The sequence below is a fragment of the Liolophura sinensis genome, chromosome 8 (genome assembly GCF_032854445.1).
Source record: "Liolophura sinensis isolate JHLJ2023 chromosome 8, CUHK_Ljap_v2, whole genome shotgun sequence".
Lineage (NCBI taxonomy): Eukaryota > Metazoa > Mollusca > Polyplacophora > Chitonida > Chitonidae > Liolophura > Liolophura sinensis.
The window spans coordinates 12169913-12194928 of NC_088302.1; the positions used below are offsets into that span (position 1 = coordinate 12169913).

The window sequence follows — 25016 nt, forward strand, 5'->3', positions numbered from 1 at the left end:
CACATTTACAAATATGGACACCATATTATATTGTTGGAAGGTAAGTGGTCTCCAACAGACGTTAAGACCGTGCAAAATGCCAGATTGTAGCAAACCGCTTATGGTCACCATGGAGGTAGAATAGTGAATTTGTATTAAAATGACATCAGGGTCTCCTTTCCGGAATACAAGGGGTCAAGAGCAATGGGTCTATTCTATCTCCATGTTGTCACCATTGTCCCACAAACATTGAAAGCAGGAGTGGATGTTGATATTTGATTGATATTTTATAATGTACTCAAGAATATTTCACTTATATGACGGTAGCCAGTGACATGGTTGGAGGAAACCGAACAGAGCCAGAGGACTGATTTTCATAAGACCCATCCTTACCAGGGTTGGCTATGATACCCTGCCTAGCATTCTAATGACACCAACACCCTGATGTGAGTTTCATGAAGTGCCGTTAAGTAGCCCTTAACTAAATGCTCTTATCTCTACAACTTTACATCTCTAGGCTTACTTTGTGATTGTTGCTTTTCGCTTTACTCAAGAATATTTCACTTATACAACAACGGCCAGGATTATGGTGGCAGGAAACCAGGATGGAAACCATCGGGCTAAGCTAAATGCATTTCATGAAAATGGCCTTAGGGCATGGTCAAGATGAGTTGAATGTTACATTAAACCCTGAAGCAAACAAACAGATCTAATCGACAGTTTATACCTCAAACCAGAATTCAAGGCTGCAAACATTTGCATATTATTTAGTTTGCAGATGTCCATACAATGCAACTGTACCACAAAAGCTTTGGTATAATATTTATTATAAAATTAAATTTTAATTCATGACAATTGCTTTATTTTTTAGGATTGTTTCTATGATTTTTTTCTCCCAAACATAGCAGTATGTTACAGAACAGAGATATTTACATGGGTACTAGCTAGCGCGACTCCACAGGGTTTAAGAAAAACTGTCTTTTTTATGTTAGTCTTATTTTAGCTTCATTATACTATTTGCTACCAAACATACAAGTTTACCAATTTTTTTATCTCTTTCACTCCCCAAAAGTAAAAAAAAAAAAAAAAAAACTGTTACCCTATCTGACTTTCTCTTTAAACCATGTTTAGCCATGAACTGTGGCTCCCAATGAAAAAAGAACTGAACATGCATATGTATCTCCAAAGTAGAAATGTGGATATTTTATTCATTCTTTAGCAGGTTCTTTAGCTACAGCAAAAGGTTCCTCAACTTCAATAGATCCAGAATCAGCTATAACCACGTCTTTCTCAGGTCTGTCACGTCCATCGGTTTTTGATTTCTCAATTTTTCGTACAACATCCTGTAAAGAAAAAGAGTAGTGTAACATTACTGTGGAATTTTCCTTTAAAGGTTCAGACTGTAGAAGTAATATTCACTCTAATGCATTACAACAAAAAAGATTAATATAATCACATATATGTAAATATTTCAATGAACTTTCTATTTCTATTTCCTTGTGTCAAAAATCCCACACACTACACTTTTCAGGCCTTGAACGAATTACACCCCTGTAACCCTGTACAGTCTCAAACATATTTAGATTATATTGCCATGACAACCCACACCTCAATGTTATATTTATAAGAATCCAGAGCAACTGGGTCCAACTTGTTAAAGTCTACCTTTGTGCCGTGCTTTAATATGTTGAAAGTTCTGATAAAAACTTGACAGCATAAGCACACATAGATCGACAATGTGATCTGTTAGACAACAAATAACTATATTACGGTTTTGCTCTGCCACCAAAATTACAAGCAAACTTCTAATACAAAAGCCCTGGAGGGCTGCATGTTCTGTGTTACATGATGGTCAGTTTTAAGAATAAATGCCTTACAATTTTAACATTTGGGTCAAAGCAGGATGGAAGTATTGAGAAAATTTATGAGTTAAACATATTTTTTTAATTAAATATTAAAGTAAATATCTGACTGGCACGAAGGGGACATAACTCTTTGAGACCATTTCATAACACTACATACCATTCCTTCAATGACCACTCCAAACACAACATGTCTGCCATCCAGCCACTCTGTTTTTTTCGTTGTGATAAAGAACTGAGATCCGTTTGTGTCTTTGCCAGCGTTTGCCATAGATAACCAACCAGATCCATAGTGCTTCAGCTTGAAGTTCTCATCAGGGAATTTCTCTCCATATATACTTTTTCCTGAAGAGTAAGTGAAGTAGCAGTGAAGTAGCCGTAAAGTAAAATTTAATAGTCACTACTGTATTACTCAAATGCTGCGCCATCAACCACTGGTGCCACTTATTAGCCGGTGCACTTCTATACAAGCTTTTAAAAATGTTCAATGCATCACTTTCCAATTTATTATAACTTACAGGGTCTGTCAGCAACCTGCAGATGGTCATGGGTTTTCCCCGGGCTCTGCCTGGTTTCCTCCCACTATAATGCTGGCCGCCGTAACATAAGTGAAATATTCTTGAGTATGACGTAAAACATCAATCAGATAAATAAATAAATATAACTTACAGCCAAGACTTTGTGAATATCTTAAGAGTGATAACAGCTAATATTTGTATGTTTAAGTCACAACTTACCCCCAGTTCCATCCCCTCTGGTGAAATCACCACCCTGGATCATAAAGTCCTTGATGACCCGGTGAAATTTACTGCCTTTGTAAGTAAGAGTTTCTCCATTAACCTGGAAGGAGAAAATATCACAGATAACAAGAAAGTAACAACTACCAAGAATTTTGGAACAGAACCTTGATACAAGTCTTTTAATTTCAGAGAAACTATTGTTTCTGTTTGTCAAGAATGAAATCAATTAAATGTTTTAATTACTCACGTGAACGTCTAATAACAGTTTTCTAAATAGTACATAGGCTGTAATAAAACATTTTAACACATATGTGTCGATCAGACATATTTAACAAGATCAACCATGTAATCATCATTAATTTTGAAATTATCATACACTTTTACTTAAATATCCATCAAATACCTTTCCTTGCCGAATCTAGCAACTATAAAAGTATTATACCGGTATATAAATACTTAAAGTTATTAGTTTTAATTCGGCACTCCTTTCAGACGGAGATACTTTATGGACATTTATGCCGTTTAATATCCAACAAGGAACTATTAAATTTGCATATTAACCTCTTTTCCTTCAGCTAAACTCTTGAAATTGGTCACAGTTTTGGGAACAGTTTTACCAAATAAACCAATGACAATTCTTCCCGCTTTTTCGCCCCCAATTTCAATGTCGAAGTAAACCTGAAAAGCACAAAATGCGTTATTAAGCAAAACAAAAACAAAAAAAAGCATGGACATCCATTGTTTTATTTTGAAAAGTTTAAAATGCAATAATCAATCAGCTTATCTTCATATGTACATGATATTGATTGACAGTTGGATTTATACCAGCACAAAGTTTAGCAGGATGATAGTTTAATCTGGTGTCACAGTAAGATGCCACGTATACTATTAGACTTGACCCTGTTTTGAAATTAAGTGAAGCTTAGCAGCAGCCGATGTAATGCAGTCATTTGTGAACTCACTTTAGCAGTCACTTTAGGTCCTTTCTTCTTCGCCTTTTCCTCTTTAGCTGTCAGCGACTCAGGAAGACCCAGAAAGAGGAGCAAGCCAAGCAGTGCAAAAAGGACAGACTGATCCATGGTTAAGTCAATCTGAACCAAATGAAGCAGCCAAAAAAACTGAACTAAATGTTTAAAACATCAACAGCACGCAAACAGTGTTAGCCGGCGTGGTCACTCGACACTACCACCAGGTGGCGCGCCGAAGTGGATGTGGAGCTATTTGATTGGTTGAGTTCGCCACATCCTTCCTGGTGGAAAACTGCGGGAAATTGTGTACGTGGAGAAAGTGAAAGTAAATGTGATATGAAGTTATCTTATCTGTGGAGATCACTGCCAGTTATCCCTGGCGTTGTTTTGTTATGTTGTTGAAACAAATCACGTCCTGTGTGCGGCTCTTCAAAAAGTAATTCCTTTTGCTGTGAAATATCGAATGTTGAAGATCGCTAGCTTGATTAAGTGAAGATGTGAACTATAGACCTAGGCTGTTTATGTACATAGCCTGGCCCACCGCAAAGCAGATTTCAGCACCACACAAAGGCATGCATATGCATGTGCCTAGGCCTATAGGGTACCGTTACGGGATATTACAAGACAAGGCACATAATGTATGTAATGGGTGTAAGGGTTGTAGATTAAAAAGAGGACCTCTCCGGCCGTACGTGTTAAGGTCTTGCAGCAACCTGCGGATGGTCGTGGGTTTCCCCCGGGCTGTGCCCGGTTTCCACCCACCATACCACTGGCCGACGTCGTATAACTGAGATATTCTTGAGTACGGCGTAAAACACCAATCAATTAAATAAATAAATTAATTAAAAAGAGGAGCATGAGTGAATATATATATTGTATATACAGGTCGCTGTTGATGTAAAATGGTCGCTTTTGATGTAAAAAGAAAAGAACAAATAAATAAAAAACAAGTAATCCACATAAACGGCTACGTACGGCCGTCAAAAAAGCTGTGTAAAACAGAGTTACAGCAAAAGAAAGCTAAACTATGAAGCAAGGTTCATGGCACAAACAAGTGCAAACTTGTTTAAGAGATTAAGAGTTCTTAATCTCTAATAGTATGATCCATAAAGCCGATATTAGAATCCAAATGTTCGAACGCCTTGAACTCTTTTCACTCAAATCTAAAAAAAAGTAAATGAAATCATTTTATGTATAGTTATAAGTGGTATGTTTAGGATGCCTACTTTGATTTTTAGAGGACTTTTCCTTTAAATCTCAGTGTGTTTAAAATTCTTGGTTAGGCCAGTTACAGTTGGTAATATACCATACAAATCTTGTATACCGGTAATAGGCATAGATAAAAATTCTTTCGGAAAGAAACTTGAATACGTAGGCCTGAGAAGAAAACCGTCTTTCATGTCCTCAAAAAAAAAAAAAAAAAAAAACTGTCCGATAATTTCGGCAGAATTTCTTTCATTTACTCTTTCATAAAACACATGACATATACATGTAATTATTACCCTTCTCCGAGCATTGTGCGGGAACAGGGTAAAGTACCGGTAGGCCTGTTGTGGGCCTTTCTTTATCGGATGAACAGACAGATATAGCACTTGCGCTTATACACTTCGGACATGTCGACAGCTGTACTTAGCGTAAGCTATGTGTATGGTTTCAAGACACCTAACTGCATGAGAAAGCTACCACGCATGCAGCAACTGTTGCCAGATACTATCCTTTTAGAATAGTCTGCATCAAAGCACTGTTAAGTGTCCTTTTGAAAATCACTGTCTTGTGGTAACTACACGTCCAAACAGAGCTATTGCCAGTTGTGTCCGAGACTACTCTGAAGAATGGGGACCACGAATACCCTTGTTGATCCGTATAAGTAGCGGTGTTGAGGGTGTCGTCTTAATCCCATTATACAGTGGACCCGTTGTACATGTGTATTAAGCACTCATGTGGTTACGTCATATACAGCTGTGACAGGCCCAGAGGGACAGATTTGAAATGTTCCAATAAGATAACTTACCTTGCCTTTCACTTTGATGAAATTGTATGAGTGTGTAAATGGCGATTGAAAGAATAATTCATCTTGGCGATATATATATATATATATATATATATATATATATATATATATATATATATATATATATATATATATATATTACGTTGAGCGCCGGATGAAAAATTTCATTAGAATTTACTCTGTACGCAAGAATATTTCACATATACGACAGCGGCCAGGACTACATGACAGAGCCCTGGGGAATCGCCACGAACATTCACAGACTGCTAGTAATCACGCATGGCCGGAGAGGAAGCCAGCTAAAATCAGATTTGAACTCACTACGACCGCAATAGTGAGACCCGCTCGCAAACTACCCACTTGGCCACGGAGGCACGTGGAAAAGAAAAAATAGTGACAGCACGGACTCGTGATATGAGAAAACAACTTAAGGTCATTCGAATCTTAAAAGATTGTAGAAGCCTTTCATCTATTATAACTTAATGCTCTATATACATTTGGTCCTACAATACTTTGAACCTTTTTGTTATGTTTATTTATTTGATTGGTGTTTTACGCCGCACTCAAGAAAATTTCACATATACGACGGCGGCCAGAATTATGGTGGGAGGAAACCGGGCAGAGCTCGGGAAAAACTCACAGCCATCCACAGGTTGCTGCCAGACCTTAACACGTACGGACGCAGAGGAAGCCAGCATGCGCTGGGCTTGAACTCACAACGACCGCATTGGTTGAAAGGTTCCTGGGTCATTACGCTGCGGAACCCTTTTTATGGACCTGCATGACTGGCAGTGTATATTTACTACATGCTTCAGCAATAAGTTCTTGTAGTTTATAGGCTTTCACGTTTTATTGAAAACAGAGCCAGCATTTTGCATCCCCAAATGACTCTAACAGAACAAATAAGGCAAGCCTATAACTTGTCTAAATTAAAACTGAATCTACGTAACGAATTATAAATGTAGGGTTTTGTGAGAGAAAAAAGTGTGTATGTGGAAAATTTCAAACTCTGCATGAAATCTAATTGTTTACATCCAGTTCATTACATATTAGAATTTAATTTATACGCCCAGTATGTGAGTGTTACGGCATCAGTGCGGAAAACAGGCCCGTTGTTGATGTTCCACAATACTAAACTAGTCGTCATATAATTACATTGGCCATCATATAATGTCAAGTGACGTCAACGGTAAAAAAGAAACTGCATGTGGTGAAATTTATATTTATAACCATTTATTTACTGACAAAATGTCACATTTAATTTTGTTCACAAAATGATCGAGCATCTATAATGCCTATAGACGTCAAAGCATACTTGCAAGCACTTTCACAAAACGTACGCATGTGCAATATGACATTTTTCGTCGCTTTTGTGGACAATGGTAAATATTTTTACATTCACAGATGAAGAAGAATGTTTTTTTTTTTATGATAATTTTGTTTTACGAGAGAATTCAAATCCATATCTTTCCAAGTATGTTTCTGATCGCCACCTGGAAGTTTTGATTGGTGTTTTACTGTAGGTAATTTTTATTTGGCCAATATAAGCTACTACATGGTACATTTGTACATATATTATTATAACTTTGCCAACGTGTAAAGAAACGCTACGAAACTTTAAACGCTGAACAGGCCACGCATGTGTATTGTGCACGACACGTTCGCATCAAATACCAAGGTGTGATATTTACCCGGCCATTGAGTGGTACCCATTGTCATAATGATTCTCTGACAATAGACCCCCGGGGTAACACCTGGATTCAGATTATACAGAGCCTGCCCCAGAGGGATTTCCCAAGAGGCTAACTTTGCGTGGATTTTGTGAATCGATTCCACCAATATACGATGCTCACACGCAGTCACAGATGACATCGTCTTCATTGGCGGGTGGGGGTAGGGTTAGGGGGTGGGGTATGTCGTGGCATCCTCCCGGCTCCTTATAAGAGGTTCAGAATTTCTAACGTCATTCAGACTTCTGACATACAGCAGATAGCAGGGTGTACAGAACCAGATTGGAACTACAGATACAAGGTAAGGTAATGCCGGATGGCTTTTTTAAAGTTACCATTTTATTTATTTTGTTTTAATACTTGATTTTCTCTGTTCTTGAAATAACAGCTTTATTGATTGCATGTTTTAGGAAAGCGCGAGTTCATAAGGCATCGTCATGTATATACATAATGTAGATGACAAATTTAGTTATTTGTCCACTTATTTATTATTTGTTAATGCATTTATTTACTAATTGCACATTTATAGGTAATTCAAGTGTAATTTTACCTTCATGTCTTCATTTCTTGAGGTTTAACACATAATTCTCAAATTAAGGACAAGGGTTGAGGTATTAATGATACGATAACGTAAGGTCAATCAAATTCTTCCCAAGTTTTTTCTAGTTATGTTTAGGCCTACCGACAGAGGAACTATATAAAGACAAAGTTGCCGTTACATATATTTTGGCTTTTGTCTTTATTTGTGCCTTTGTTTGCGCTATATATACACACAGTTCTCTAGATACGTCCAATGAAACCATGTTCACCGGGTTATGGCCTAAGCATTTAAAATTACCTTTATGCAGTTAATTGTTAAAAAAATCTCATTATATTATTCTCAAGTGAATTATACGCTGTAGCCTTGCATGCACCAAAACTGCAGGTTCCGTAAATGCCTTGATAGCCTGAAAAAAGGCTGAAGTGAATTTTTGTCGCATGTTAGATTCGATGTTTATGAACTGCTTCAAATATCAAATATGTGATAAGATTTACACAAGTGTGAATATGTTATCCAAATCAGAATATGGATTATTTGGCAATGGCAGCGAGGTGACCCTTTTGTGATTAGTATATCTTTCGACAAGGTGCGTAAATTCTTCTCTCTAAAAATCATCTGTTAAATTTAACTGTTGCCTGTGTGATGCTAGAATGTGTTCTGTTATTATAGTAGATTATTCTGTTAAACATGACTCACAGATTCTATTAATTCAGCATAACCATTCTATTAATTCAGCATAACGATTCTATTACTTCAGCATAACCATTCTATTATACTAACATGATATATTATGTTGAATATAACACAATATTGTGCTACAATAACAGAATACATTCTAGCGTCACTCAGACAGTAGATTTTCGGTTAAGTTTAACAGATTGATTCTTAACCATTTCCAAAAATGGCGACGCTGCAGTTAAAGCATCACAAGAAAATGTGATTTTCAAAATAGTTATTTTAATAGAGTTTCCCCTAAAAAGTTTCATGATTGTGTGATAGTGGGGTCTGGATAATTTGGGATACAGAGGCCACTTTCCCAAAGAATATACAGGGCTATCCTTTCTCCAAAAATGTAGCTACCACTTTCACAAAAATTTGTGAATCTATTTTCTCATCACTATAAATGACGTTTTCACCGGTAGTATGTTTGATCATTTGCCTGCTATCAAAATGCTCTGGTTTTATTCTCTGTACTGTAGTCTTTTACACTGTCACTCAGTCAGGTGAGGTGATTTGCGCAGAAAAACATATTGTATTCATAAAGTGTGTTTTCTTGATGCTCACAGAAAGTGGTCATGGCGCGTCTCATATTAGTTGTCCTCGCTGCAATGGCGGTCGTGAGCCAAGGTGCCAGAAAAGTGGAGGAGGAGAAGAAACCAGACTTTACCATTACTCATGAGGCCTGGTTTGACATTGAAATCAAAGATTATGACGGTCCAGGAGAGGACTACAGAGGCAGATTTGTTGTCGGACTGTTTGGAGAGCAAGTGCCAATGACAGTCCTGAATTTTGTCAAGTTGGCCAACGGATTCCAGAGGAAGAAGGCAGATGGTGTAGGTGTTAATATTCATATTGCGTCTGAGTAAAATGTTAATCCGCAGCTCGCAAGGTTCATTTAAGGAGTGTGATAGTATTTTAAGGAAGTGATTTCTTTTACAGTGAACATACATGTATAAAAATTTTTATAAAGAAACTAGAATGTAGACCCAAATGAAATCTCGGAACGGATTTGAAAGGACGAAGAGTGGAAGCATAAGTGTGAATGTTCATCTGATTGAAAAGCTATCCCACAAAAAATTTGAGTGCGGTAATGTTTAATGGAAATGATTTTCTATCACGAGGATTTAATTATATAAAATAAAGTATGAATTGATCCAAGTCTTTCAAATACTTGAAATGTTTGAAAAGGATACAGGCTACAAAAAGGTTAACCCAAAGCGAAACAAAGGTTCATGTACGGGGGGTATTAATACATAAACTATAGATTCACCACGTGGCATTCCAACCACGTGGCGATACATCTACAGGTCCGCAGTAAATACATGTCTTGTCTGAGAACCGAACAATGGTTACAGATATTGACCATACTCCTGTCTGAACACGCCATCTGTCACGATGTTCGACACATCCGTGCATGACTTTGAAATTGATGGTGCTTTACTGAACTAAAAATTTAATGTCTCTTTCAAATTGAATAAGGAAAATTTCTATATGCATTTGTAGTGTCGCCTAGCATAGAAAAAAATGCCACGTTCCTTTTTAATTTTGTCAGCGTCTTACCTTGGTGAAAATAATTTTATAAATATTTGTTAAACAAGAATAATCGATGAGCAACAATAGATGACTGGATTGCAAAGATGAATGAAGTAGGCCCAGGCTGTTGCCTGACACGTGTGAATAATGCCACGTGTATAGCATCCTTAAATATAGATGTGTAACGTTTTGCCACGTGGACTCCATTACATCTGATGTAAACACATAACAACAAAATGGAAATCAGAGTTTAGCAATACTACTTGAAATCAAATGCACGTTGATCATTTCGAAGAAATTTTCAGACGTCAGAATCCAGCAAAACAGGACTTAGTATTGGTGGATCAGTGTGATTGTATGATAGCAATTGATTAAAATATTATTATTCGTTAAGTATAATATGGAAGTATTATGAAAATAATGATAAATTACAATACGAATAAAGAATTACAGTTCACAAAAGGAACAGAGTATATGTATATATATATAGGATCAGTTTCATTATGATGTCATGATAGGGAATCCCATTTCATTACGCATACTTAAAAAACACTTTAGTAAGTATATGGGCAACATGAAATAAGTGGTATTGGAGGTCCATTTATATTCGTTCCTTTTTAAATTTCAACAGAGAGTCGAGAAGTTGCACTACAAAAACACCATTTTCCACCGTCTGGTAACGGATTTTGTCATCCAGGGTGGTGACGTCACAGTCGGCGATGGTTCAGGAGGTAAGTCCTTCAAATTTTGCTCAGTTAATAGATGCAAGTAAGTCGCTATAAAAACTCCAGTAAGAAATATACAGTGTGATCAAGTAGAATGGAAATCTTTCACTCCTAAAGTAATTCGAGCCTAAGCTATGCTTTCCTGTGTGTTTTTTTAAAATTTATGTCTTTGCGAAGATGTTTTGCTGGCGTGTTAGTAATGCATTTGTCCTGATTTGCAAGATAACAATGGTAAATTCAGCTTGGAATCCATTGCGCGAGAAATGTCAAGTTTTTAAAAAAATATTTATATCATGATTATATATTTCTTATAAACCATGTCTTAAACGTAATATGAAATATTTATGATTTTATCGTACATCTTGGTATTTTTTATTGCAGGTAAAAGCATCTTCGGCGATAAGTTTAACGACGAAAGCTTCACAATCAGCCATAATGCTGCTGGTTACTTAGCTATGGCCAATCACGGTAAGGATACCAACGGCTCTCAGTTTTTCATCCTTTTGAACCGAGCCAGATGGTTGGATGACAAGCACGTGGTCTTCGGCAAGATCATCCAAGGCATGGTAAGAAAGACAGCTTGTAACGTTGTAGATGGACTGCCAAGCATATTCAGCTCAATAACACAAAAACAACTTTTCTGAGTATAAATAGACGTGACAAAATATGTACAAGGAAAATGCCACATTAAAGGTAATCTGAAACTGTTACAGATTTATGAAATATTCTGCTGTATCAAGGAATGTAGGTATAAATTTAACATCCTAAATTCTATGCTGCGTGAAACTCTGGGCCTGGCATCACGAGGAGTTGTTTGATAATATTTAAAATATTTCAGGATGAATCATTTTGTTAATTAGCCCCTAATGGCGACCAAATGACCAAATCCTAATCTTGTACCTTAAAAAAGCTGTTTTGATTTGTGCTTCTAATTTCCAAATAATTATGGCTGTATCTGTAACTTTTCAAGACATGTATCTCAATAATACTGACTTCTGCCTCTGACTTCGTCATGACGTGTATCTCATTAATACTGACTTCTGCCTCTGACTTCGTCATGACGTGTATCTCAATAATATTGACTTCTGCCTCTGACTTCGTCATGACGTATATCTCAATAATATTGACTTCTGCCTCTGACTTCGTCATGACGTATATCTCAATAATGTTGACTTCTGCCTATGACTTCGTCATGACGTGTATCTCAATAATATTGACTTCTGCCTCTGATTTCGTCATGACGTATATCTCAATAATATTGACTTCTGCCTCTGACTTCGTCATAACGTGTATCTCAATAATATTGACTTCTGCCTATGAATTCGTCATAACGTGTATCTCAATAAAGTAGACTTCTGCCTATGACTTCGTCATTAGGTGTATCTCAATAATATTGACTTCTGCCACTGACTTCGTCACAACGTGTATCTCAATAATATTGACTTCTGCCACTGACTTCGTCACAACGTGTATCTCAATAATATTGACTTCTGCCTATGAATTCGTCATGACGTGTATCTCAATAAAGTAGACTTTTGCCTATGACTTCGTCATTAGGTGTATCTCAATAATATTGACTTCTTTCTCTGACTTCATCATGACGTGTATCTCAATCTCATCTTAATTCCTCATGACGTGTATTCTGATAATCTTGATTTGTGCATTGCCCTAAGTCTTCATCACGGTTAACCCAGTAATACTGACTTGTGCTTGTGTATCTTATGACTGTGCCCCTGAATCTTCCTGATGTGTATACTAATGACTGTGCTTTGTGCCCCTGTAACTGTTCCTGACGTGTATACTAATGACTGTGCTTTGTGCCCCTGTAACTGTTCCTGACGTGTATACTAATGACTGTGCTTTGTGCCCCTGTAACTGTTCCTGACGTGTATACTAATGACTGTACTTTGTGCCCCTGTAACTGTTCCTGACGTGTATACTAATGACTGTACTTTGTGCCCCTATAACTGTTCCTGACGTGTATACTAATGACTGTGCTTTGTGCCCCTATAACTATTCCTGACGTGTATACTAATGACTGTGCTTTGTGCCCCTATAACTGTTCCTGACGTGTATACTAATGACTGTACTTTGTGCTCCTATAACTGTTCCTGACGTGTATACTAATGACTGCTTTGTGCCCCTATAACTCTTCATGACGTTTATACTAATGACTGTGCTTTGTGTGCCCCCAGGACGTTCTCAGGGATATGGGTGAAATCAAGACATTCTCCGATTCCCGCCCCAGGAACAGGATTAAGATCGTAGACTGCGGAGCTGACCCCGTCGAAAAGAAATACACTTTATCTGAAGAAGAGGCCAGATCGGAAAAAGACCTCACCAGAGACTAAATAATAAATTTGTATTAGCTAATTTATTAGTCATCAAAATTTCTGACCAACTCTATGAGGCTTTCCGATTCTGAAAAACTTTTTATTTCGGACAAAATACTCTAATGTTTTATCTGTAGGCTTATGAAGTTCTGCATATAGTCTGGCTATTCTGAACAGTAGGAATAGTTCAGGCCGCCCTATATATTAAGTCTTTAAATGACGATAAAACAATCTTCTCAAATTAATGTTTTCTTCTGGAACAAACTAAAACTTACAGAAACGTTAAAAGCCTTTGTCATATCATTAATAGTATTTGATTTTAAAATGAGTAGAAAATGTTGTTTGTAGCTGAGTTATAAAATCGAGAGACAGGAACAACCTTAAGTTCGCTCAACAAATTTAAATTATTTGTGTAAAGAAAACTTTTCCAACTGTTTGAAATTCACTTAAGTTCAGATCATGTGTATATATGTGTATGGAATCACTTGGAGAAAACTTGACATGTATTTCTTGTCTTGATGATTCGTATTGCAATTCCAAATCTCGGCTTGGAAATGGACGTGGCGTAATTTACTCCGTATTATATACGTTTTTACCAAACGTTTGTGTTTCATGTGACCATTTCATTGTGTGTTTAATGTCTTTGTTGTGTATGTGTTTTAGGAAAAAATATATGTGTAAAAACTTATCACTGTGTTGTTCTGGTGTATAATATTTATTCACTTGCCGTTTTTTTTGTCTTTGGCTTTACATTTAAGGTCTGCCAGCTACCTGCGGATGGTCGTGTGTTTCCCCCGGGCTCTGCCCAGTTTCCTTCCACCATAATGCTGGCCGCCGTCGTATATGTGAAATATTCTTGAGTACGGCCTAAAACACCAATCAAATAAATAAATAAATAAATAAATAACATTCTTGTGCTCCATAGCGCAGACAAGCTGAAGATCAGTTGTTTTCCACCAATACATGGGGTGTGCATACCTGTATGTCAATTGTGGAAAATTTCGTTAGTAAGTGGGATAGATGGTTTATCCCGGCTACACTCCTTTCTTCCACCTATTGAACAGACCACCATGGTATCGGTGACAAATTCTTATAGCATTATAACGGCGTTAATTAACAATGGAATAACAAATCTACACATATACATTATACATTTATACATAGAGACTGCTGAGAATAAACGCATACGGATAATGAGAATGTCAGAGTTATAATGTCAGTAAATAATAACGACTTATAACACCAGCAGATCATTCAACGATGGCACCAGGGCACAGTTTCGAGAAACTTCTTAAATTCAGTAAATTTCTTCAATCAGCAGTTGTTTTGCCAAAGTCCAACAGGGAGTTATTCTAAAAAAAGGCCAAAGTTAACATTACATAAGTGTGCTATTATGGTGCTCGAAGAAGACACTTTTACTTACTTTTATGAAACCGGGCCCTGGTCACAAGTGAACGTTTATCTCAGAATTTTATATCACCACCCTCCATACATTATTTGCCGCCTATGTGTTTGTTTGTATGAAAGTATACAGACACCATCAATGTTTCTCAAAATAGATGAAAATCCTAAGCAACGGAGGATGGCTTATTTCCTTATAGCTAGAGCGTGATATTTGAGTCCGTGAAAATTTTTTATTTATTTATTTGATTGCTATTTTACGCCACACTCAAGAACATTTCATTTATACCACGGCGGCCAGAATTATAGTGGGAGGAAACCGGACAGAGCTCGGGGAAACCCACGACCATCCGCAGGTTTCTGGCACACCTTCCCATGTACGGTAAGCTTACATAAGGCACATGCAATAGCGCAGAAGTTCTTAATGGAAGGCTGTCATATCCCTTTGCTTTATTATTATTCTAGATGAGGAATATAACTCATGAATATATAAATTCTGGCTATATGAATGCAACAAAACATCAACTTTGCGCCTGTTATGTGCTTGTCTCTCTTGAAACGTCGGATTGGTCGGAGTGGGTCTGTAAATGCCTTTTTAGTAAAGACACTTTTTTTATTTTAAATACAACCCACTATGAAATTTCAGATGTTAAAAAACTAATGTTTTACTGACCTTATGTCCATTTTTGTTTTCAATTCTTTACAGGATTTAATCGACGTAGGCCTATATATATTAACTTTAATTTGGACTTAAGTTCTGTTTGTTATATTCTATTATTAAGACTTAAGCCTTGCAAACATGCACATGAATCTTAATGGGGCCTCCCGTGGCTCAGTTAGCGCGCTAGCGCAGCGTGATGATCCAGGAGCGTCTCACCAATGTGGTCACTCTGAGTTCAAGTCCAGCCCATGGTGGCTTCCTCTCTGGCCGTAGGCGGGAATGTCCTTCAGCAACCTGCAGATGGTCGTGTGTTTCCTGCCCGAGCTCTGCTCGGTTTCCTAACACCATAATTCAACGACCTGTAAAGGAAACCCATACATTCTGCATTTGCCAAAATAAACAAGATAAGCACTCTTAATGTAACATGGGCAAAACCCAGAGCGTGATTGTAAGTAATGTATATGAAAAAAAATAGGAAATTAAACAATATGTTCTCAATAATATTGTCAAAATTCCTTGCCTTTTGATTATACAAAATTTTTTGACCGCGTGATTCAGGAATACATGTCTGAAATAAAACTTGAAATTGAATACTGCATATGTTTCATTTATCAGTCCTGCATGGGTACCGGACGAAACTATATGGTTAAATGTCATCTGTCAGTCCGTCAGTGTGGCGCGAATTTATTTATTTATTTCACTGAGTGCTTTATATGTAGTACTCAACAATATTTCACTCATATGATGTCGAAAATGCAGCATTAAGGTGAGAGGAAATCGAGCAGAGCGCGATAAGCTGAACTTGAACTCTCATCAACCGTAGTGGTGATAAACTCATGTGTCATGTTCTGTGCCAGTAGGCTAACTACTCACTCATTGAGGCCCCTAATTAACAACAGACGCCGAAGACTTCAAAGCGTATTCATGACCCATACACGTGAAAAAAAAAATAGAAATCAAGCCCCAAAATACTTTCAAATTTCATTGTTTTAATTTTTTATTTGCATAGATAAGTAGGCTGTATTTGCATTATACAGCAATATGCACGGATATACATGGAGGCAAGCATATGTATATTACATACAGCTAGACAGAATGTCTCTACAGCTCATTTACACCAATGACCACGTGTCACATGCTGTGTCCCTATCACATATCCATACATACATCTACTTCACACTGTCACAAAAGAGAAAACACAGGAATGCTCACAAAAGCTGCTCTGAAAGGACATGAGACAAACACATACAAAAATGTTGTGCATATAGATGTATTTGAGCACAGTTTCACTGCAACTTATACATACTGCACACAAAATTGAAAATTAAGTACTTTGCCGCAGTTTCGCATCGTTTCAATGTGCAGAAACCTTTTTTAACCACTTGACTTACACACATAAAAAGAACCATTCAAGTGCTAGGTCCCAGTTGGGTATATAGATTCGTCTAACACTTACACTGCATACAAAATTACCAATGATAACATAACTTAGTTAGTCACATCACATCATCATTAGCACTTCTATTACACATCAATACTTACACATGTCTATATCTCAAATTTAAGTACAATACCGCAGGTAAATTCATATTCTTCCATACTGCATGTGGAAGAATACATAAAGAGGACAAAGCATTTGCGTATCTATCTACTCGTCAAGTCTAGTGCAACAAATATATAATTCCAAGCATAAATGAGACAGGCGTGCAGATGCCATAAGTGTTTCATGATGTAAGCTTTGATCTCCGCCATTTTTTCACTTCAACTTATCATCGGCGTCACATGCATATATATCAAATATAAATATACCACTTTTAAATAATTTGTGAATGAGAAAATTTTTTTTTACATCAGTTTTATTTATTCTCTGTCTGTATCTTCGTCCGATAAGATCTCTTTCTCTGACAAATCGTAAACTTTGTCGGCGTCAAGTTCATCTACGCCACAGTCTATGATCTTCACCTTCTTCTTGGGTTTGGCATCTGAACCTGTGGGTACTTCTCCAATAGTTCTGATTGTGTCCTGAAATGAATGGATTGAATGGTTGATGTGAGGGTTAATCGACTGACTGCTCGATTTACAGGTGTCCTATATAGTGAATTTAGGCGTCAAAACAGACATTCAAATACCAGCCGTCGACCATGCATAAGGGGCTTTCCAGGTCTATATTAGAAAGACAAATTTCCAAGAAGAACTGCCATGAGAAGGGATGCAGGTTATAGCATACTTCAAATCTTCAATTCATATATTCAATTCACAAATACAACCATTTGGATAGTGCTGCATTGAATAACAAGTCCTTGCAGATTTTCAAAATCTAAAAGCCGGAAAACAACCAAATGTAAACAGGGACGAACCCATGACATCAGTTGTAAAAGTCACTGTACACCACGTGCCAGAGAGAACCCTCAGGCATGGATCCACGATTCCAACGATTCCACGGACCTTTTGAGCAACGATTAATGGAAAACTGTACCAACCACCTTTGCTGTGTATAATTTGGATCACCAAGGTTTCAACACATGCTGGCAGAAAACAGTTTAATAGCTGTGCAATAAATTGAGGCCAATGACATATTTTTTGACATATGACACATATAGGCCAACATGTCTGGACCAACTTTTGACATCCGATTAACTTATTTATTTATTTGCCGTACTGGAGAATATTTCAAATAGATGCTGAAATAGTGATGAAATTTGGTTGAGACCACTTCGGGATTCGAACCAGCGACCTCAGAGTCATGTACCTAATCGACAGCAATACATGTCAACCGTCTAGACCACTCGACCAACAGGCCTTCCACAAATATAGAATTAACTGGCCGGTAGACTATACAGCGAACATGCATTACCCCTCTGATGATCCCAAATTTCAGCAATAGAATCTGTGCTATATTCAAAAAGTGTAATCCCTATTAACGATAATACTGAGAATATTTCACATATGCGATGACGACCAGGATTGTGGTGCGTGGAAACGGAGCAGAGGCGGGGTGAAACCCATGGCCACCTGAAGGTTATCTTACCATTCCTCTGATAACTTTGCCGAAGACGACATGCTTCTTGTCCAACCAGCGGGCCTTGTTCAGGAGGATGAAGAACTGGGAGCCGTTCGTGTCTCGACCGTGGTTCGCCATGGACACGTACCCAGCCGCCTGGTGACTCAACACGTAGTTCTCATCCACAAACTTCTCTCCGAAAATACTCTTACCTGCAAAGATTGAATAAAAATATGACTTTTTGTTTTAAGTGCTACTGATATTCTTGTGTCACCAATATCAGGGGCTTTGTCAGGTATATGGCGAGATGGACTGATCGCTTTTGTATTCCACCTATCCTCCCCCCCCCTCCCCCTATGGTGGTTCTCCATTCATGCTGATCCTCCATCAGTCTTGACCCTTCATCCATGTTGATCTGTCCATGCTGATCCTCCGCCCACGACGATCCTTCACTCCTGTTGATGCACAACCTATGTTGATCCTCCTCCCATGTTGAATGACCACCATGCTGATCTATCAACCATGCTCATCCACCACCTAACTTGATCCTCCACCCGTTGATGTTCTGCCCATGTTGACCCTCCAACCATGCTGACCCTCTATTAATTTGATCCTCCATCCATGTTGATCATCCAACCCAAATGACCCACCTTCCACGTTGATCGGCCGCACAACGTCAACCATGTTGACCATCCACTCGATCAAGTTAATCCTCAACCCATGTTGACCCTCAACCATGTTGATCCTCCATCCATGTTGACCCTCAACCATGTTGATCCTCCATCCATGTTGACCTCCACCCATGTTGGTGCACCACACAATTGATCCTCCACCTTTGTTGATCATCCACCCATGATGATTAGCCACCCATATTGATCCTCCCCCCATGATGAACCTCCATCCATGCTGACACCACACAGAAGCACAGAAGCCAGTTTTGATACACAAGTTGATCCACCACCCATATCGATACACATCACAGCGCACCCTCTACTCATACCGATCCTCAACAAGAAAAGCTTGGCCACTTTCCCAGAATGAAGAGTTCTCGAGTAAAATGTAAAACACTAAAGAAGTAATACAGAAACCTTGTAATCTATAGACGTATTGGGATTAGGGTAGATAACTCGCGTGAGTATGCTGGAGACTACGGAAAGGACACAAACAAGTGACTGGGCAATAGTCTAGGAGTCTAGATGGTCTAGAAGATTTATTTCACAGCAAAGGTAAAATCACAGTAAATGCCGCATTGAAGTTTCATATTCCTTTTTCACAATTATAGCAAAAATTTAATTCATGTAGCGTTACTTTAAGAAAAAGTTTATCTCCTAGTTGTAGACTGCCCACCACTCATAAATGTCCAGGTGGGAAAGGTGAGATTGGGACTTGACCACCATGTTAACATGATCTGAACGAGGGAATTTACTGCACATAAATCTACTTCCCACTCGCTCACTCACCTCCTGTGCCATCTCCTGTTGTGACATCACCGCCCTGGATCACAAAGTCTGGAACCACTCGATGGATGTAAGTATTTTTATAGTGTAATTTTTCTGATCTCTGAAAAAGACAAAAACAATCGGTTGACATCTGAAAATCACATCTGAAATTTAGGATGCATTTTATGTACGGCCTTTCTTTAAGCTGCTTCTAATTATAAGAATTTATGTGAGTAGTTAGCATGGGATATTAACTGAGTTATACCGTATGGACAAGAGGCCTTATGGATTTTTTGCCAACAATATCCGGTATATCCTCTTGAAATACATGAGAATTTTGCAGGCCTGACAAGTAATCTTGAATATCTAATACTTAAATTAAATACTTATAATATATATGTAGCCTTGAATTAAGCATGTATGGATCTGACTGTGCTATATTATATACTCTTACCCCATGTTCTTTCTTCCTCTCGAAACCTTTGGCGATGTTGGCGAAATTCATAACGGTCATCGGAACGGTTTTGCCGAAGAGAGCTATGACAAATCTTCCCCTGTAGTCGTCTCCCGGACCATCAAAGTCCACTATCTCGATGTCAAACCAAGCTTCTGCCGTCACTGTATGATTAGATTTTCCCTGGGTCGCTCTGGTACCCAGGAACGTGGTCAGGACGACGGCTAGACCGTACAACAGCATCGTGCACCTGCCAAATCTGGGGAGTTTGAGGGTGTGAGTGATGAGTGGAGGACTGACCAAGTGAAAACCTAGGGCTATACGGGAAGGCCATAAGGCCTTCCTTGGCGGAAGACTTTCTCCCCCCGACTGAAAGCTAATGCTGCTAATATAGCCGGTTTTTCCAGATGTATAAGTAGAGGACGGTAATAACACTGTATATTCTTCACACAAAATCGATTTGGCTGGTAACAGGCTGTCTACGCATTCGAAACGAATTACTGAATCAATTGATTTGAATGGAGTAAATGTCGAAAGACGCATAATAGGGACACAGCCTAAGCGTAGAACGCGTTAGATAACATAGTTCCTTTTAAAAATGAAGTAAAACATGAAATTGGAACTAAAAAGAAATCATGTTATTTAAAACTGTTTCTTAAAGTCCTTTTAACAAATCATGCAATACAGATCAGAATACAGCAAAATACTTTTTCAAGGCTACTATAACAAGCCAGAGTCAGCGATCTCACCTTAATATTAACCACAGGTAATAATCCAAAGACAAAGGTAAGTCGATTGGGCAGTCTTTGTTTCTTTTTGGGCATTATAAAGGACCTGGGGGCCGTCGTGGCCTTTCACGGGGCAGAAAAACACCTGTGAGTTTTGATGTCGTGGCTAAATCAATACAGGTAAGTCGCCACTTCTGGCAGCAACATCACGATGTAGAGGAGGGTATTGAGGGGTGGGTGTCGAGAAGGTGCCCCAGATCGAATGCTCCTCAGTGTACCACAAACATCTTCACTCTGCGTGTATAAGTTTCTTAAATTAAGAGTATAATTCTCTAGTTAGTGGATATGAAGTGTTTCACCCACTAGAGGATGTGTCACCCACTATAAGCCAACATGCTACACAATTGGATAATGAATAAATTTACGCGTGAAAAACATTCTCTGCGTCTTTCCAACTTCAATGACATCATCTTAATTACTTACTTTGTATACTTTCTTATAGTTCTTTGGGGGTTTATGCATGTTGCTTTTGGAAATTGATCTTGCGTTTATTGAACTGTGCAACGTCCATTACGGCTGATTACTGGTATACGGATGGTTTACGACTCCTAGATTTGGACTAATGGGGAATAAGTTTACACACAGGTAACACACTATAAAGCAGAATCATTGTTGCAATTTATTAATACACAGGTCTATACAGAATGACATATAGTTTCGCGTGGACACGGACTTAATCAGTTTTATTAGGACTGACAAATCTCCATCAATATCTCAAAACAGGAGAGATAATTCTGAAATTTCGCGAAATAACAGAAATACAACAACTTGTGCATAACAAGGTTTAAAGCACTTGCTTCAACAAACCTGGTTTTCTACATGTAAAAACAATGACTTCAACTCTCTAATGCAATCTAGTAAAAACGTATATGGTAGTGCATTTATTGACGTTTGTATGTGTGAATGACTAGACGATTAAGTGAATGAATGAATATGCATCGATCCGAAAGACAAAACTGCTGACAAATAATATAGAATGGAATTATGTGTAATAATAAAGGTTATTAATGACATGTACAACGAACACACCACCAATACTATAAGGAGAAACTTCGCATGGCTGATTAAGAAAAAAGTAAAAATCTATTTAGATGTACCGTCTCTGCATGACCAGTGAGGTTGCAGGTTCGAATCCGGATCTCGCTATTTGGGTTGCGGCTTTGTCGTAAGGATTTGTCTAGTATTTGTAGTTTCTTCCACTCACAAATGTTGAGTGAAACGATGGATGAATGAACGATTATGGATGAAGGTCATTGATGTAATATTGTAGCGATTTAGTGACAGTAAATATTGAGACATGGAGATATGAAATACTCCATGTTAAAATCAAATGCCAAGAGGAAAAGCTCATGAAAATTGGTTTTATCTTAACTTAATCAAACTTTAAAATGCCCTGCTTAAGCCATTCTTCATGCTCCAAAACCAGAGAATTCGGGATGAAACTACCCTTTTTATCTCTGGTTGTATCTTTGACATAATACACCTCCTTTAGACTCTGATTTGACTTTACGATGGTGACATAGAAAAGCATTGAATAAGGCTCATGGCAAAGACATTCAACGTCACCTCTTCACGACCCTCATCGTTTCACATCACATCGTCAGGTGTTACTGTTGGCCAAGTTTTAAGACGTGGCACGTTTAGGATGTGTACCATTGATATTAATATGTTGGACAATGAAAGCATTAATGGACGTGGAGGCGGGTTTTAATGTCACAGCATAGTGCACGTGTAAAACATACCGTGCATTTTGCCATGAGTTTGATCCGCATGAAGCTGTATAGCATTACCTAAACTATTACATGTACTCTGTAGTAATATTTATAGGCTGGCTATAAAACAGGTTGTGTGTTTAATCAATAAATATAAAGTAGTGAAAATTATATGCTTTTTTTCCCTCATACATGTATAAATGTACATGAATAAAAATAAAACTGTCATATCCCCAAAGCATTTTCTGCCCATGATGTATTCATCATGATATAAGTATTTATACTTAAAGAGTTAATAAAAACTTGTTAGATACAATTTTGGTGCTGATTCGTAACCTCTTTCTTCAAATTTTTCCTATACCAGGTATAGCGAGCTTTGTATCTATGTAAGTTTATTTTTCTAGAATTGTTTCCTCATTCCACTTTATTTATGTAACAATATGTCTAAAATACTGCCGAGCTTACGTAAAGCTAGAATCATTCATTCACTCTTAAGATTATCAAATATGCACAATCTCTGGACCATTAGAAACAAAATTACAAAAATATACACTGTACTCTTAACCGATCCAGACTTGTTAAACTCAGGCCTATCCTGATACACAGTCGCTTTGTAGATTGCATCTCTCCATCAAATGGCTGCAACACTGACAAAATGGCGTTAAGGGATAATCATCCATTCATTGTCCTGCAGAAAACCTGGTAATTTGGTAAAGATTGCTGTCAACGGAGCTTGAACTAAATGTCGCTTGTGTAATGTTCAGGACATCTAGACTTTTTGCCCAAACAATACTGCTTGCAGAAAAATCAATGCAACGTGTTTTGATCATTTTGCTGAGTGAATGTGAAAATACATATGTATCCGTGTGCTTTTAAAAGAAATTCCATTGAGCAATAGCATTAGATTAGACACTATTTCTGGTTACTCTAATGTATGTTCTCATTTGTTGTACTCGTGTCCTGTTGACATGATTTAATGTTTGAAATTTGATATATAACAGCTGTTATTTTATAATGATTAGCGGTGTACAATTTGCTTGTGTCAACGTGTATCATGCAAGAGTACAACAGCGACATATATATTAAATACCACACTAGTTCTTGAAGTTATTTTGCGTTATTAAATGGTCTGGCAACAAATACCCTTTAACTGCTTCCCCCACCTATTTTATGAAACTGTTTGAAAGGATTCCCATTATTTCATTAAATATTTTGACGTCTCAGAAAAACGCTCTTAAAAATTGGACTTTTATTAAGGAGATTGCTTGACATCTGTCATCCGAATTCTTGTTATACCGGGGCATGCGCAAGGCAATAATAACATTGATGTTCGAATTGTTGGTATATCGGGGCTTGCACAAGACGATTGTAACATTGCTATTCGTATTCTTGGTGTAATGGGACTTGCACAAGAGAATTACAACGTGGTCATATGAATTCTCGGTATAACGGCGCTAACACACTGCAATGATAACATGGTCATTTGACTTCTCGGTATAACGGCGCTAACAAACTGCAATGATAACATGGTCATTTGACTTCTCGGTATAACGGCGCTAACACACTGCAATGATAACATGGTCATTTGAATGCTCTGAATAACGGGGCATGCACACGGCAATTATAACATGATCATTCGAATTCTTGGTAAAATGGGCCTTGCACAAGACAATAATAACATGTTTTGTATCTGATTAAAAATATATTTCAGTGCATTTTCCATACAAAAACACAATTGGTAAATATGTTAACAATTCCACGTGGCTATCAAGACAGAGTCGACAAAAAGACACGTGTCAAGTTGCCACGTGCGAGCCAACAGCTGATCCATTGACGAAATGTACATGTACAACAACTGTTAGCCTTAAACTGTATGCATTGTTATAGCACCGAGCTGTCTATACAAGAGTCTTAAACCTGGCACGTATACTTGATGGGTTTGGTCGATACAACATGTACATATACACAAGGAATGTGCATTTATACTACCATATACGAACTGATCTGCACAATGACAAAAAATATGAACGTAAGATTTCCCCACGGCCTAAGAAATTCCGACTTTAGAATTGCCTTCATTGTACCGATATAGGCGACCAAATAGCCAGACTGAGAATACCAGCTCATATCGGTATAGTTTACTTGTATAATTTTTTTTTACGATGTGTCGTCCTCATGGGAGCTATATACCTACTGGGCCATGTACTTCAGTAATGTAGATTTTGTCTGTATTCCTTATCATCATCGGGTATAGGGGTGCCTGACAGCTTACAGCTACGATACGTGTTATACCTACTGTCGTTTTAGCTCCCTTATGTAGGAATTAAATATAGGGCTGAGCATACATTGTGCATGATGGTATAGGAAAGTGTCGGTGCCCCGTTAGACTTTCCTAAAATGTGTAAGACGTCAAGTAAT

At 37.8% G+C, this 25016-nt stretch overlaps 3 protein-coding genes across 3 annotated transcripts; 1 reads left to right on the forward strand and 2 right to left on the reverse strand.

Moving 5' to 3' along the window:
• Positions 1-1154: 1154 nt before the first annotated feature.
• Positions 1155-3763, reverse strand: LOC135473968 (peptidyl-prolyl cis-trans isomerase B-like). Its single transcript, XM_064753937.1, has 5 exons — positions 3544-3763; positions 3143-3259; positions 2579-2681; positions 2002-2186; positions 1155-1322 (listed from the first exon to the last, which is right to left on the reverse strand). The coding sequence occupies exons 1-5, from the start codon at positions 3658-3660 to the stop codon at positions 1188-1190; spliced, it is 657 nt and encodes a 218-aa protein (XP_064610007.1). The 5' UTR covers positions 3661-3763; the 3' UTR covers positions 1155-1187.
• Positions 3764-7523: 3760 nt separating this feature from the next.
• On the forward strand, positions 7524-13830 carry LOC135473965 (peptidyl-prolyl cis-trans isomerase B-like). The gene is made up of 5 exons (XM_064753936.1): positions 7524-7591; positions 9118-9384; positions 10716-10815; positions 11191-11375; positions 13005-13830. Exons 2-5 carry the CDS (start codon positions 9127-9129, stop codon positions 13158-13160), a joined length of 699 nt encoding a protein of 232 aa, XP_064610006.1. The 5' UTR covers positions 7524-7591; positions 9118-9126; the 3' UTR covers positions 13161-13830.
• Positions 13831-16504: 2674 nt separating this feature from the next.
• LOC135472365 (uncharacterized) lies at positions 16505-20480 on the reverse strand. Its single transcript, XM_064751838.1, has 4 exons — positions 20099-20480; positions 19666-19765; positions 18233-18417; positions 16505-17226 (listed from the first exon to the last, which is right to left on the reverse strand). Exons 1-4 carry the CDS (start codon positions 20339-20341, stop codon positions 17065-17067), a joined length of 690 nt encoding a protein of 229 aa, XP_064607908.1. The 5' UTR covers positions 20342-20480; the 3' UTR covers positions 16505-17064.
• Between the last annotated feature and the right edge of the window lie 4536 nt (positions 20481-25016).

What these genes read in the sequence shown, in the direction of transcription:
- LOC135473968 (XM_064753937.1), bottom strand. Translation starts at nt 3,660, where the DNA reads ATGGATCAGTCTGTCCTTTTTGCACTGCTTGGCTTGCTCCTCTTTCTG. An exon ending in GACCTAAAGTGACTGCTAAA is followed by an intron (nt 3,260 to 3,543) that starts GTGAGTTCACAA and finishes TGTGCTTTTCAG; the next exon opens with GTTTACTTCGACATTGAAAT. An exon ending in CAGAGGGGATGGAACTGGGG is followed by an intron (nt 2,187 to 2,578) that starts GTAAGTTGTGAC and finishes CTTACTCTTCAG; the next exon opens with GAAAAAGTATATATGGAGAG.
- LOC135473965 (XM_064753936.1), top strand. Translation starts at nt 9,127, where the DNA reads ATGGCGCGTCTCATATTAGTTGTCCTCGCTGCAATGGCGGTCGTGAGC. An exon ending in AGTCGGCGATGGTTCAGGAG is followed by an intron (nt 10,816 to 11,190) that starts GTAAGTCCTTCA and finishes TTTTTATTGCAG; the next exon opens with GTAAAAGCATCTTCGGCGAT. An exon ending in GCAAGATCATCCAAGGCATG is followed by an intron (nt 11,376 to 13,004) that starts GTAAGAAAGACA and finishes GTGTGCCCCCAG; the next exon opens with GACGTTCTCAGGGATATGGG.
- LOC135472365 (XM_064751838.1), bottom strand. Translation starts at nt 20,341, where the DNA reads ATGCTGTTGTACGGTCTAGCCGTCGTCCTGACCACGTTCCTGGGTACC. An exon ending in AGAGGAAGAAAGAACATGGG is followed by an intron (nt 19,766 to 20,098) that starts GTAAGAGTATAT and finishes TGTCTTTTTCAG; the next exon opens with AGATCAGAAAAATTACACTA. An exon ending in GCAAAGTTATCAGAGGAATG is followed by an intron (nt 17,227 to 18,232) that starts GTAAGATAACCT and finishes CATTCATTTCAG; the next exon opens with GACACAATCAGAACTATTGG.